Source organism: Lynx canadensis, chromosome B1 (genome assembly GCF_007474595.2).
Source record: "Lynx canadensis isolate LIC74 chromosome B1, mLynCan4.pri.v2, whole genome shotgun sequence".
NCBI lineage: Eukaryota > Metazoa > Chordata > Mammalia > Carnivora > Felidae > Lynx > Lynx canadensis.
In genome coordinates, this window is record NC_044306.2 from 85742280 (window position 1) to 85756218 (window position 13939).

The 13939-nt window shown below is 42.5% G+C and overlaps 1 protein-coding gene across 1 annotated transcript in view; it reads left to right on the plus strand.

Moving 5' to 3' along the window:
• The window catches only part of TBC1D9 (TBC1 domain family member 9), a 114348-nt gene that overhangs the window by 47527 nt on the left and 52882 nt on the right, over positions 1-13939 (plus strand). Inside the window, exon 2 of the mRNA XM_030313021.1 lies at positions 1523-1633. Within this exon, the coding sequence (XP_030168881.1) occupies positions 1523-1633 (111 nt within the window). The remainder of the gene's footprint in view (positions 1-1522; positions 1634-13939) is intronic.

Consider the following 13939-nt stretch of genomic DNA (forward strand, 5'->3'; position numbering starts at 1 on the left):
CGAGAAAGGGATCTAGTTTATTTGACTTTGTGGAGTTTGTGTGTGTGTCCATGTTATTTTAGAATAGTGGAGAAAACGTTTAGTGCCTAATCCCAGCTTAGGATAGATAAAAGAGGCACACTTTCCTGGAGGGGAGACTTGGAGGAATGGTGGTTTTAAGATAGACTTGCACTTCTAGCGAGAGAGAATGCACGCACACACACGCACGCACATGCACACACACGCACGCACATGCACGCACGCGCTGCAATCCAAGAGTCTGGTGCTTGGGGCACCTGGTGGCTCAGTCAGTTGAGCTTCTGACTTCGGCTCAGGTCATAATCTCACGGTTCGTGAGTTCAAGCCTCGAATGAGGCTCTCTGTTGTCAGCACAGAGCCTGCTTCAGATCCTCTGTCCCCCTCTCTCTCTGCCCCTCCCCTGCTCTCACATGCTCTCTCTCTTGCTCTCAAAAATAAATAACCTTAAAAAAGAGTTGGAGGCTTAACCGACTGAGCCACACAGGTTCCCCAAGGCGCTGCCTCTTCTTAAGTGAGCAGCAGCATATTGGGTATTTGCATTTCTCACAAATAAAAAGGTAAAATCATGTGTTGGCTATTCAGGCTTCCTGGACAGACTTGGATGATGTGGGCAAGTTTCCCCCAGGGCCCGGACAGATCAGTGAGGTTCCTGACCCACAGAATTCTACTGTATGTTACCAGGATGCCTTCCTGGCATTGTTTGCCTTTCCAATCATTTTAATGTTTGATGTGACAAATGGCAAAGGACTCTGCCACTGCGATGGGAACTGAGATGAGAAAATGCTTGTTTCACAGCCCTTGTTCACTCCTGAACAAGTGTTAAGACTCTGTTTGGCCTTCTTTCCTCCTAGATTATAAATACCTTTAGGACTCTCTGTCTTATTATGTTTTGTGCCCACAGAGTTTGCTTTGAACGTAGTAGGTACTGATTTGATGGTTGCTGAGCTGAACTATACTTTTCCAATATGAAGAAAAGTGGGGCAGATTAAAATAATATGTAGGCCAGCCTGACACAGTAACTCAGATAGACATGACTAGTTCCTGGCCTTGGCAAGTTACTCAAATTAAGACTGGGTTTCTTAGGTGGAGAGAGGGAGAAAATAATGCACATTGGGTCTCATGTAGGTAGAGCAGAGACACCAACATGTAAATGCTTAATACCTTACTTATTTTTATTTTAAATAGGCATTTATGAATACCAGCTTATGCAGACTGAGCTACCAGCTTTGCTAGCCTTCGCTTGCTTTTGAAACCAGCAGACTGCCTTCCAGCCTGTGCTGTTTCTCTTGGTGGTTGTTGGAACAAGTCACGTAGAGCCGACATCAGAATGTTTAAGATGAACATTTTGTCACGGCGGGGTGCGACAGGAGAGGGGTTGTCGAGAAGGGTTGTAGAGGAAGACCATTGGGAGGTCCAGCCGAAGGGGTGTGTTGACACTGCCTCTGGGAATTTGGGGAAGCCCTGGGGAAACCCTTAAGCATTTTTCTGCCTTCTCCACCCTCAGGCCTTCTCGTGGGTACCCTTGATGTCGTGCTGGACTCCAGTGCCCGGGTGGCTCCTTACCGAATCCTGTACCAGACTCCTGACTCTTTGGTCTATTGGACCATCGCCTGTGGTAAGTAGTGATATTCAGAAATACCGAGAAACCTCATGATTCGTAACTTTCGGCCAGAGAGGAAGGAGCCTTTATTTGGGAATGCAGTCTCTTGGTGTTTTAGGGTAATAACCATAGCCATTTCGGCAGATGAACCCCAAATCTCAATGGCTTAATGCAGGAGCGGTTTCTTTCTCACTCTGGTGAAGTCTTGTGTGGATCTTGTGGCCTCCTCCATCCGCAGTGACACAAAGCCTCCATAGGAGGACAACTTAGAAGGGGAAAGAGGGAGGTAGAGGCACACCTGCATTTAACTTCCTTGGCCCAGACGTGTCACACACCACCTCCACTCACACTCCGTTGGCTTGAACCAGTCACAAGACTCCAACCTAACTCCATGGGCAGCTGGGAAACGAAGAGAAACACAAACACCTGAGTGTACTAAGTGATACACGCATATCCTAGCACAGTGCTTCCTCCTTGGGTAGGGATCAATTCTTTTTCCTGATGATAATCTGGAATAATGTCCTGTGTTTAAAATGGTGGTCAACAGCTCTGCCATTGTTGGATCTCTCACAAGAATGTTTCATCCAAAGTGGCCAAGGTTTTATAGTTATTCGTTTGCCTGTGCCTTTACAAATAACCATAGGAAAAGCAAGGACACAGAACCCTTTTCTTTTCATTTTTTACTGCCACTTGGTTTTTATTATTATTAATAATAAACTTTATATTTATTTTATTTTTATTATTTTATTATTATTATTTTTTAATTTACATCCAAATTAGCATATCGTGCTACAATGATTTCAGGAGTAGATTCCTTAGTGCCCCTTACCCATTTAGCCCATCCCCCCTCCCACACCCCCTCCAGTAACCCTCTGTTTGTTCTCCATGTTTATGAGTCTCTTCTGTTTTGTCCCCCTCCCTGTTTTTATATTATTTTTGTTTCCCTTCCCTTATGTGCATCTGTTTTGTCTCTTAAAGTCTTCATATGAGTGAAGTCATATGACACTTGTCTTTCTCTGACTAATTTCACTTAGCATAATACCCTCCCCTTCCATCCATGTAGCTGTAAATGGCAAGATTTCATTCTTTTTGATTGCTGAGCTATACTCCATTGTATATGTACACCACGTCTTCTTTATCCATTCATCCGTCGATGGACATTTGGGCTCTTTCCATACTTTGGCTATTGTGGATAGTGCTGCTATAAACATTGGGGTGCATGTGTCCCTTCGAAACAGCACACCTGTATCCCTTGTATAAATACCTAGTGGTGCAACTGCTGGGTTGTAGGGTAGTTCTATTTTTAATCTTTTGAGGAACCTCCATACTGTCTTCCAGAGTGGCTGCACCAGCTTGCATTCCCAACAACAATGCAAGAGAGATCCTCTTTCTCCACATCTTCGCCAACATCTGTTGTTGCCTGAGTTGTCAATGTGAGCCATTCTGACAGGTGTAAGGTGGTATCTCATTGTGGTTTTGATTTGTGTTTCCCTGATGATGAGTGAAGTTGAGCATTTTTTCATGTGTCAGTTGGCCATCTGGATGTCTTCTTTGGAGAAGTGTCTGTTCATGTCTTTTGCCCATTTCTTCACTGGATTATTTGTTTTTTAGATGTTGAGTTTGATAAGTTCTTTATAGATTTTGGATACTAGCCCTTTATCTGCTATGTCATTTGCAAATATCCTCTCCCATTCTGTAGGTTGCCTTTTAGTTTTGCTGATTGTTTCCTTTGCTGTGCAGAAGCTTTTTATTTTGATGAGGTCCCAGTAGTTCATTTTTGCTTTTGTTTCCCTTGCCTCGAGAGACGTGTTGAGTAAGAAGTTGCTGCGGCCAAGATCAAAGAGGTTTTTGCCTGCTTTCTCCACTAGGATTTTGATGGCTTCCTGTCTTATGTTTAGGTCTTTCATCTACTTTGAGTTTATTTTTGTGTATGGTGTATGAAAGTGGTCCAGGTTCATTTTTCTTCATGTCGCTGTCCAGTTTTCCCAGCACCACTTGCTGAAGAGACTGTCTTTATTCCATTGGATAGTCTTTCCTGCTTTGTCAAAGATGAGTTAGCCACACGTTTGTGGGTCCATTTCTAGGTTCTCTATTCTGTCCCATTGATCTGAGTGTCTGTTCTTATGCCAATACCATACTGTCTTGATGATTGCAGCTTTCTAGTATAGCTTGAAGTCCAGGATTGTGATGCCTCCTTTGGTTTTCTTTTTCAAGGTTGCTTTGGCTATTTGGGGTCTTTTCTGGTTCAATTCAAATTAGACTTTATTTTTTAGAACAGTTTTAGATTTATAGAAAAATTGAGTAGATAGTTCAGAGAGCACCTATCTGCCCTTCACACACATTGTTTCCTTTATTATTAACATCTTACTGTGGTACATTTGTTTTAGCTAATGAGCTCATATTGATACACTATTACTAAACAAAATCCATAGCTTATTTAGATTTCCTTAGTTTTTTTTAAAAATTTTTTAAGTTTATTTTTATTTTTTTGAGAGAGACATAGCAAGTGAGGGAGGGGCAGAGAGAGAGAGCGGGAGACAGAAACCCAAACAGGCTCCATGCTGTCAGCACAGAGCTGATTGCAAGGCTCAGACTCATGAACCATGAGATCATGACCTGAACTGAAGTCGAGTCAGACGTTTAACCGACTGAGCCACCCAGGCACCCCTTGATTCCCTTAGTTTTTACTTAATGTCCTTTTTCTGTTCCAAGATCCTATCCAGGATACTATATTTTGTTGTCATGTCTCTTTAGGTTCTTCTTGGCTGTGGAAGTTTCTCAGGCTTTCCTTGTTTTTGATGACCCTGCCACTTTTAAAGGATACTAGTCAGGTATATTATAGAAGGTCCCTCTATTGGAATTTGATGTTTTTCTCATGATTAAGCTGAGGTGATGGATTTTTGCTGAGGAACATCACAGAGATAAAGTGCTATTTTTATCACATTATGTCAAGCAAGGGTACCTATTGTCAATGTATGACTGACGATGTTTTCTTTGATCACCCAGCGGAAGTAGTGTTTTTTTGGGTTTCTCCACTGTTAAGTTACTATTTTTTCCTCCTCTCCATGCTGTATACTCTCAGGGAGGAAGTCACTATGCACAGCCCACCCTTAAGGAGTGGGGAATTTTAATTTATTCAATTATTTTTATCAGTATGGAATCATATATATTAATTGTATACTTCGGGGCAGTCTAGTACCACTTTATTTTGTTGCTCAAATCATTCTAGCTTTGGCCATTGGGAGCTTTTTCAGTTGACTTTGTTCAGTCTTTGAACTGATCTCTACTCAGTAGGAAGTGCTGTGCTCGGATCTAAAGATACAGAAATAATTAGATCCGGTCTCTGCTCTTGAGAACGTAAGTAAATATTCATTTATAGCCCAGTGTGAACCAGTACCACACGCTGCCAGTTGATTGCAGGGTGCCCAACTAAAGTCAGGAATCTCAGCTGGCCTTTTACATAGGTAGGGGAAATGATCTGGGTGTGAGCCCCAGCTGCTGGAAGGCTCCAGTGCTCTATTCATGCTCCCTCAAGGATTTAATGGTACCTGAAATTCTAACATTGTAGTGTTGTATCCCTTTCAAGTTACTCTGGTTAAGATGCAAACAGTCCCATGAGACATGATGGAATTAATCAGTCATTTATGCATTCTGGTGAATGAAGGAATGGCATCAGGGTGCAGGGCATGGAGAAAACCACCTAGGGGTGAAGGGTGGGGATTGGAGTGAGAGGAAGGAGATAAAGGCTAAAGGAAGAGGGAAGCTGGGACCCTGAAGAAGACAGACTTACCAGTGTAACCCAGGCTCCTGTAAGTTAACATTCCAGCCATCTGTGCCATTTATTCAATACAAAAGGGAAGAACCCAATAGCTACTGTAGAGTGGGGAATGCCCTGGGGTGGTTGGTGAGGAAAGTGTCACATTTAGTTGGCAAACATTCTAGAATCCTGTTAAAATAGACATTGTAGCCAGCAAGTGAAGAAATAAAAAGAAAGGGAATTAGAAATCAGACAGAACCACTAAACTACTTGACTTAACAAGTGTGTGCAAAGGACACTTTCACACATTCTCTTTCACCTTCCAGCCTAGCACTTGTGCCCAGAGGCTTTTGAGATCCTTTGGAGCCTGGAGCTCCTTAGAGCTCTCCTATCTGCCTTTCTAGTGCTCTAGGTGCCTGCCCTTCCCAGGTCAGTGTGCTTTTACACTTCGATGAGCTGCTGGTTTGTGCCTCATGACTCTTCTTTTCCTGCCCTCTCAGCCTTAACCCTTTTTTTTTTTGTTTTGTTTTGTTTTGCCTGTTACCTGACATTACTACTCTTCAGTTTGTTTCTGGGACTTTGCCATTCTACGAAGCACATGCTTCTGTGAAAGCTCATGTGGGAAAGAGCCCAGAGTTACAAAGCTGAATTGTTCCTGAATTATTTGCCAAAACAAGGCTAAGGAACACTAGGCAGTAAATGCTGATGGCATAATTTATACCACAAAGAGATGTACTTTCATTTTCCCAGTAAGTAATGCCTGTCACAACTGTATGATCTCATTATCATAAACCCAGAACAGTTTTAGCTTTTGTATGTATTGATTACCCATAGAGAGAGCTCCAGAATTTCCTTGTGGAAGACTCCACGGAAGTGACAACCACCGTGAAAGTCCCATTCACCCATTAGCCCTTCTTATCGATTTCCATTTAAAACCCAAATTGCTGGCTCCCTTTCAGGAGAGGATTTTGAGAGCGGAAGCTGCCAGCTTTCAGATTTCTCTGATATGCTGACCTTCTGGTTTGTAATTTTAGTGTTATTTTTTGTAAACTACAGAGTTGGTACTGGTGAGACAGTATGTCAAGAGCTTTTTAATTTGCTTCAATTTCTTGAGTCTTTGCTGTAGGGAGAAGCTTCAGCAGAAAACTGGGTGAGTCTAACTCACTGCCCTGTAGAACCCATAGCATTACAAAACCTTGTGTGCCATGCACCTTGTGAACCTTCAACATGTCAATTGAATTGAAGGAAGCATCTACTGTCAGAGTCTTGACGTAGACTACTTTCTATAGAAGAGCAGTGGTAAATCCTATTCGTTTGACTTGCCTTTCACTTGAGCCACAAAGAGCCAGGCAGAAGGAGTCTTATGGGCCTAGTCTCACTTGCTCCCAATATAATAATCACCTGGCCCTTGGCGATAATATGATCCATAAAGAAGAATGGGAAAAAAAAGCAGGAGTTATTTGGTAAAACACTATTTTCGTATGCTTCTTCTAATCTTTTAACAGTTGTATCCAGATTGGTTTGAAGAAATTGATGCTTTACATTTCCTTGAGACCTTTAATTGGGAAGGAGAGCCAAAAACCTTCCTAATAATGGCCGTGTCTTTTCACTACTGCCCAAAATGAAGCCACCATTCTCTTTGGTTGATATTGCATCACACCATCAATTGTAGCTTGCTGAAGTGCGTTTTGCTCAGTGGTTTATGCAGTGAATTATACCTTTTGCGATCTCTAAGATCATAAAGAAAGCAGTATCCTAGGGATTTGGACAGCCAGCTTTGTTGAGCTCATTATATTCTGACAGTCGCCCCCACTCCCCACCAGTCAGTTGACTGACTGTTTTGCACCTGAGACTCTCACAGGGCGCTAAACAGCTATAGGTCTTCCCCCAGCAGCTAGAGTTTTGGACTTGGTGCCCCAGAGGCAGGAGAGAGCCTAGTTCTCTCTGTCCTCCTTGGCCTTAAGTGGATTTAAGTAGAAGGCAACCCATTTGGCTTTCCCCATTAGAAGAACTAGAGAAGGTTCTAACAGTAAGAAGGGTTATACAACCTCAGTGAAAATACAGACACATAAAAATGGTGGTATTTCCAAGGACGTTGTCTACAGAGGAAGTCTGGGACCGCCAAGAAGAGCAACAAACAGAAAGAAAGAAAGAAGGAGCTGTTGACAGTTCCCTCTAGATACATCTGACCTTCCAGCAGGACTGATAAAGGAAACAGGGTGGAGGATGTGTGTTTGATGGGCATTTCACAGATGACACAGCCCTGCATGCTGCCTTGATTTGGCTGCCTATTGATTTAGTTTCTCTTTTCTTTACCATCCCAGAATTTCATCTGGGCCTAGATGTTCATTCAGAACTAAGTCTTTGCTGTAAGAGAAGCTTTTTCAGAACTGAAAGATATTTTAGCTGCCATCTTGTCTAACATCTTTATTTTAATAGGATAGAGGCAAGGGGAATCGCCCAGGTTCACAATGCTAGCTGTAGCTGGTTAGTGCAGAGCTGAGACCAAGTTCTCAGCTCTCCCCCTTCCCAGCCTAGCAACACCATCCTGGCTTTTATGATTAAACATTCTTTTAGTCAGCAACTGGTAAGACCCAGAGTTTAATTAAAGATTGCTAATTCTGTTTCTGCCATTTCTCTACAATTGATAGAGAAAATGTGGGGGTAATTTAGTTGCCATCCACATGAGGTACACGTAGTGTGGAAGTTGCTATTTTATAATCCTTTCTTGGTCTGTGTACCTCAAGAACTACTCTCGTATCCTTGGGAACATAGCAGCTTAAAAAAAAAAGAACTTCCTTTTTTTCTTTAAGCAATACATGTTCATTGCAGGAAATTAGAAAATATAGAATAAGAAAAAAGAATAAAAATTTGAAAACAGTACCACCTTCCAAATCACCTTTCAGACTTTGTGTGTGTGTGTGTGTGTGTGTCTATACATACACTTACATAGGTATATTTGTGCATACATACATCTATGTATATAGACTTTCCACATTAATAAAACCTATTTCTCTAATGTGAGTTTTAATAGGTAGATAATATTTTATTGTGCATGTAACATAATTTATCTAACTGACACAGTATTATTGGAAATGTGGGTCTTTCCCCCCCTAATGTTAATTGCATGTTGAACAGCCTTAATCAGTATCCTCTGAAAAAAATCTTTTCACATTCCTTTAATTATCACTTGAGGATAAATTTATAGAAATAGTTATGCTGAGCCAAAAAAAACACACATATCTGTAAGGCTTTTAGTATTTCTAGCTTGATTGCCTTCCAGAAAGATAGCCGTTTACATTCTTTCCATCAGAGTGGGAGAGGACCTTGGCACTTAAGTGAAAAAGTAAAATAAGGACATCAATCACTGATTCTTATAGTCAAGGCTGGATGAGTTACCTGGGTTTCTCTTTTGTCAAAGTGTTATGAAGCTATGAGCATATTGTTATGACCGGTAAGAGATTATAAACAGAGTTATATGAGAAGCTTACAGGGGCTCCTGGGCAGTTCAGTCAGTTAAATATCTGACTTCGGCTCAGGTCATGATCTTGTGTTTCATGAGTTCAAGCCCCACGTCGGGCTCTGTGCTGACACCTCAGAGCCTGGAGCCTGCTTCCAGTTCTATGTCTCCTTCTCTCTCTGCCCCTCCCTTGCTCACACTCTGTACCTCTCTCTCAAAAATAAATAAACATTTAAAAAATATGTTAAAAAAATAAGAAGTGGGGCGCCTGGGTGGCTCAGTCAGTTAAGCGTCTGACTTTGGCCCAGGTCATGATCTCGCAGCCTATGAGTTCTGTGCGGACAGCTCAGAGCCTGGAGCCTGCTTCAGATTCTGTGTCCCCCCCCCTCTCTGCCCTTCCCCCCGCTCACACTCTGTCTGTCTCTCTCTCAAAAATGAATAAATGTGAAAAAAAAAAGCTTACAATAGTTCCACAAGGAGTTCTATGCATGCCTTACTTCAATAATGTGTACACTTTGCAATCCAAACAGAATGATGCCATGGCCAGAGAGATTTCTGCTGAGTGCATGTTAGTCAGGCAAGGGTTAAACAGCTGATGTCTTAGTGCCCTGACATCGGACTTTCAAAATATCTTCTCCATCACAAGTCAAGATGAGATCTTTATGTTCTGCTACTTAGAGTGGCAAAGGCGACTGTTTATTTAGTGCTTTGTATTTTCTTGACCTGTGCTAAGGACTTCACATGCCTGTATTATCTTCTTTGATTCCAGCACAAACCAGTGTGGCAGGTGTTGTTACCTGTGTATTACAGATGAGGTGTTTGACGCACAGAGAAATGAGCTAATTTACCTACCATCCCAAAGTCAGTATGTGTGCTTTTGAAACCAGGTGTACTTTTTTGACATCAAAGTCTGTGTTCTGCTCCGTGATATGGTTTTGTCTCCCCAATAACCAGGCTTCTTATTATTCCAGATAATCCAACCTCAGTCATACTTACCGCACTTAAACATAGGTTTTGCATCACAAGGAAATGTCTGCTGGATATCTATCCATAGGGCCTTAGCCTTTGTTCTTAATCCTCAGAGGCCAGATCTGATAGAATCCATTTGTGGGTCCCTCTTAATGCTTTTTCCTTTTTATTTCCAGTAGTCTTTATGTGCTTTAAGATACATTTAAAGCTAGATGAGAGTTTAGGCTAGGATGATTTTGTATTTTTCATCATCTTAAATAATGTTTACATTTTGCCCAGGTATATGCACAGGGCCTGTGACTAGTATTCTTAAAAACAAAACAAAACAAAACAAAACAAAACATAAACAAAACTCTACTCTGAATGATAAAGATTCCCACTTTTCCAAAATTAATTTCTCGGTAACCTTAAGCCCATCAAGTGTCAATGTAGTTTTTATTACTGCAGAATGATTTAACTTGGGTTAACTTGGATTTCCTGAAGGGTTCTCATTCTCGACACCGGCTTTCTTTGTTGTTCCAGCTGAATGTACAGTCAGGTCAGCTTGTTTTTCTTGCTGTATCTCTGTAAATGAAGCCTTTTCCAGAAAATCGACAGCCAAGCCCTTCCTTTCTTATTCTGAGTGTCCAGCACATTCTGCTCAAACTGCTAGGTAAATAGACCTGTCCCTATTCACAATCATGGCACAAGAGCTTCGTGTCATCTCACCTTAAAAAATAACAAAAGAAAAGTCCCAACATCTTAAATATTGCAGCCCTTGTATTTAGTTTCTTGAGAAATGAAAGAGCTATTTCTAAGGAACATTTAGGATTGCAACATGGTGTTGTTGGAGTTTCGCTCCTTCCTAAAGAGTGGTCTGCCAGAGTGACAGTTGTTCCCAAACTGTTGGCAGGGCATTTGCTCTGTGATCTCTGAGATGTGATGTGGACTCTTTGTTCTGGAGTGAGAAGTGGACAGAAATGGATACCTGATTTCAGAAATACTTTTTATCAGACTGGCATCTTCAGAATCTGTTTTGTCTGCTGGGTCAGGAAATCAGGCTCTGCTTTATAGGTGTTGTCATACTTTTAGACTGTAGAACATGGAGCCCTGAACCCCTGTCTTCATTTACCCTTTGTGAATTTAGCAAAGCGTTCAGAGAATATGGTGCTTTTGTCTAGTAAGCAGTAAATGTAAAAGGTGTATTCCATTACTCACCCTGGAAAGTATCCGTTGGGTACAGATAAGTATCCATAGTTAATTCCTGAAACTACCATTGGCTGATGGCTTTCTTTTCTCCACTAATACATGAGACTTTCTTTTCTCCACTAGTATATGGTGATGATGGTTTCATATAATGGTACACAAGGTTGTTTCTTATCTAGAGCTCAGTCTTCTGGAACTTGGGAGTCTTAGATGTAGATGTAGTCAGAAGAAACCTCCAGAACCTGTTTGGTAGTACAGAAGCAGGCCCACGGCACTGAATAAGCTGAAAGAGCTGCAAGACCTAAAGATGTTGAGATGTGCGGCGTCAGTTCCTCAGTGAGTGGCTCATTCTAGAAGGCCAGCCTTTTCATGTGTCACTGAGAAGTGTGGGAGAAACAACAGGAGATGGAGAGCGGGACAGAAATAGCACAAGCAGCAGCAGTGGGGAGGGCAATGATGGTAACTGAAGATAGAAATGTGGGGATTCACATCCTGAGCAGCAAGAAGTGTAGAGAAGAGCCAGTGGTGCAAATGGCGTTAGGTGGTAGAAGGTATAAGTTATGGAAATGTTGGGTGGGACAACGGGGTGGAGAACAGGAGGTCTTGGGACAGCAGAGAAGGCAATAGGTGGGGAAACAATGTGTGTAGTAAATCTGAACTTCACATGAGAGCAGGCGCATTCAGGGTGGTATGGCCATAGATTGTAAATCTGAACACGAATACAGGAGCGGTCAGATGGTTATTGGTAGATGGGAATCGGCCATAATGTTTTCGTATTATATCCGTGAGAGTTGGAAGCATGAGTGAATGTGTGTTGAATGAGTGCATGCATGCGTACGCCACCTTTACCGTGTGTGTGTTGGGAATGGGGTGGGTGTATGGGTATACTTACAGGAATATGTACACAAAGAACACTTTGAAGGCAGCATGTACAAAGCTGAAGGCATACCTGTTCTGTCCTAGGTCTCATAGCTGATGGACTTCTCTATCCAGGATAACTGAGGATTGGTGGGGTTGAACTGAGGTTGGGTTCCACAGCCAGTCTAACAGGGCGTGTAAAGTCAAGTGTCTGATGTGACTACTTGGTCAAAGGCAGAGCACGGTGAGATACGAGTCAACAGCCAGACCACATGGAAACCTGCCTGTGGAAGGCATATCTGCAGTCGACAGAGGCAGGGGCAGAAGAGAGGCAAGATCAGACAGACGCTGGGGAACTGTGCCCAATGGGTCTGCAGGACCTCGGCAGACTCATGGGCCTCCAGGACTGACGCTGTCCTAAGGTGCATACATCTGACAGTGCAAACCAGCACAGATGGCCAGGGTGGAGGGCTCATGGCAGGCATTTACCGGGCTCTCTCTGTATATCACAGCCAGTTATAGCTGGTGATGCTAGTAACCTGTTTACAGACGAGGAAGGACACAGTATATTTTAGAAAATTATCTAATGACTATTTAAAATTTTAAAGTCTCAAATGTTCTTCTTTAAGATGTATTTTTGAGAGACAGAGAGAGAGAGAGAGAGAGAGCACAAGCAGGGGAGGGGCAGGGAGAGAGGAAGACACAGAATCCAAAGCAGGCTCCAGGCTCAAAGCTGTCAGCACAGAGCTGGATGCAGGGCTCGAACTCGTGAACCGTGAGATCATGACCTGAGCTGAAGTTGGACGCTTGACTGAGCCATCCAGGCTCCCCTGAAATCAAAAATGTTTTAAAGCTCTCTGGTAAACTATAGAATAACCCATTACCTAAATATTCCAAATGGGCATTCTTCTTTGCATCTGAAAAAATATTTCCTCCTTTCCAAAGTATGTCTGTGGACATTATTCTTTGGGATTTTTACAGCATTGCCCTGAAATCGGTAAGCGTTTGTTGTGGTTTTTGTTGCTGTTGTTCATTCATCTCCATTTCACAGATTAAACAGACTGTCTAAAGTGATCCAACCGGCTAGTGGCAGAGGGAGGGGGGCCCAGGTGTTCTGAGTTCTAGCTCTCGCCATAACGACATAGTACAGAATCATCAATTGCCCTCGCATGTGGTTGACTATGACCCCAAACGAGTGAGCCAGGGAAAATGCCCACAGGGAGCTATAATCTGTTCTCTCATGTTTTCACAGGACTGCCTCTCCACTAAGAAATCTGCTTTTCACCCTCTACATCAGCATTCTGTGAAGGCAGTTTTGGTGTTTAAAGTAAAAGAAAATGAACTTGGGTTTTGTTTTGTTTTGCCTCTCCTTAAATAGTGGGTCTGAAACCTCTCAAACCTACCTCATTCTCAAAGAGATTTTAGTTTTCCTCCTACAGTTCTGGTATCATTGTAGGCGCATTCGTGTCTCCCTTCCTTGTCAGGAGTCAGAATGAGATTCTGAGATACCTTGAGTTACTGGTGACAGAGAATAAAGAGGGAAGACACTATTAAGAAATCACATAAAAGGAAGCTTGGGAATTGAAAGAGATGCCAGGAGGTTGGATCAGTGGAGTCACAAAATCATTCCTTAATTCTGGAATGAGCAGCGCATACGATTTATATATATGGCATATGAATGATTTATAAAACATTGTTTTTCTGCAAGATCGTTAACAATCCCAGGGCAAGAATAAAAGGGGAGGGGATTTAGTCCAGTGTCTTTACAGCCACATCCTGACGGCCTCTGTGTTATGCCCTGCAGTTGTGAGCAGAGAAGTGCCCGTTACATAGGCTACAGGCTAGGATTGTTTAAATGTGGAGGTTGCCAGGCGAGGTGACTTACGCTTCTTATTCCCTACCCGCGTATAGAGACTTGGTCGGAGGCTGTGAGGATGACCTCATCCCATTACATTTCAAGGCAGCTGTGCCCGTGAGAGCCAGGCGGCTGTTCCCTAGCTATAGTCCATTTTCACATCTCATTCATAATTGAAGTGAGTGGGGATAATTTTTGCCCATTATAGGAGGTGGTTACATCAGACCTCCAGTGGCA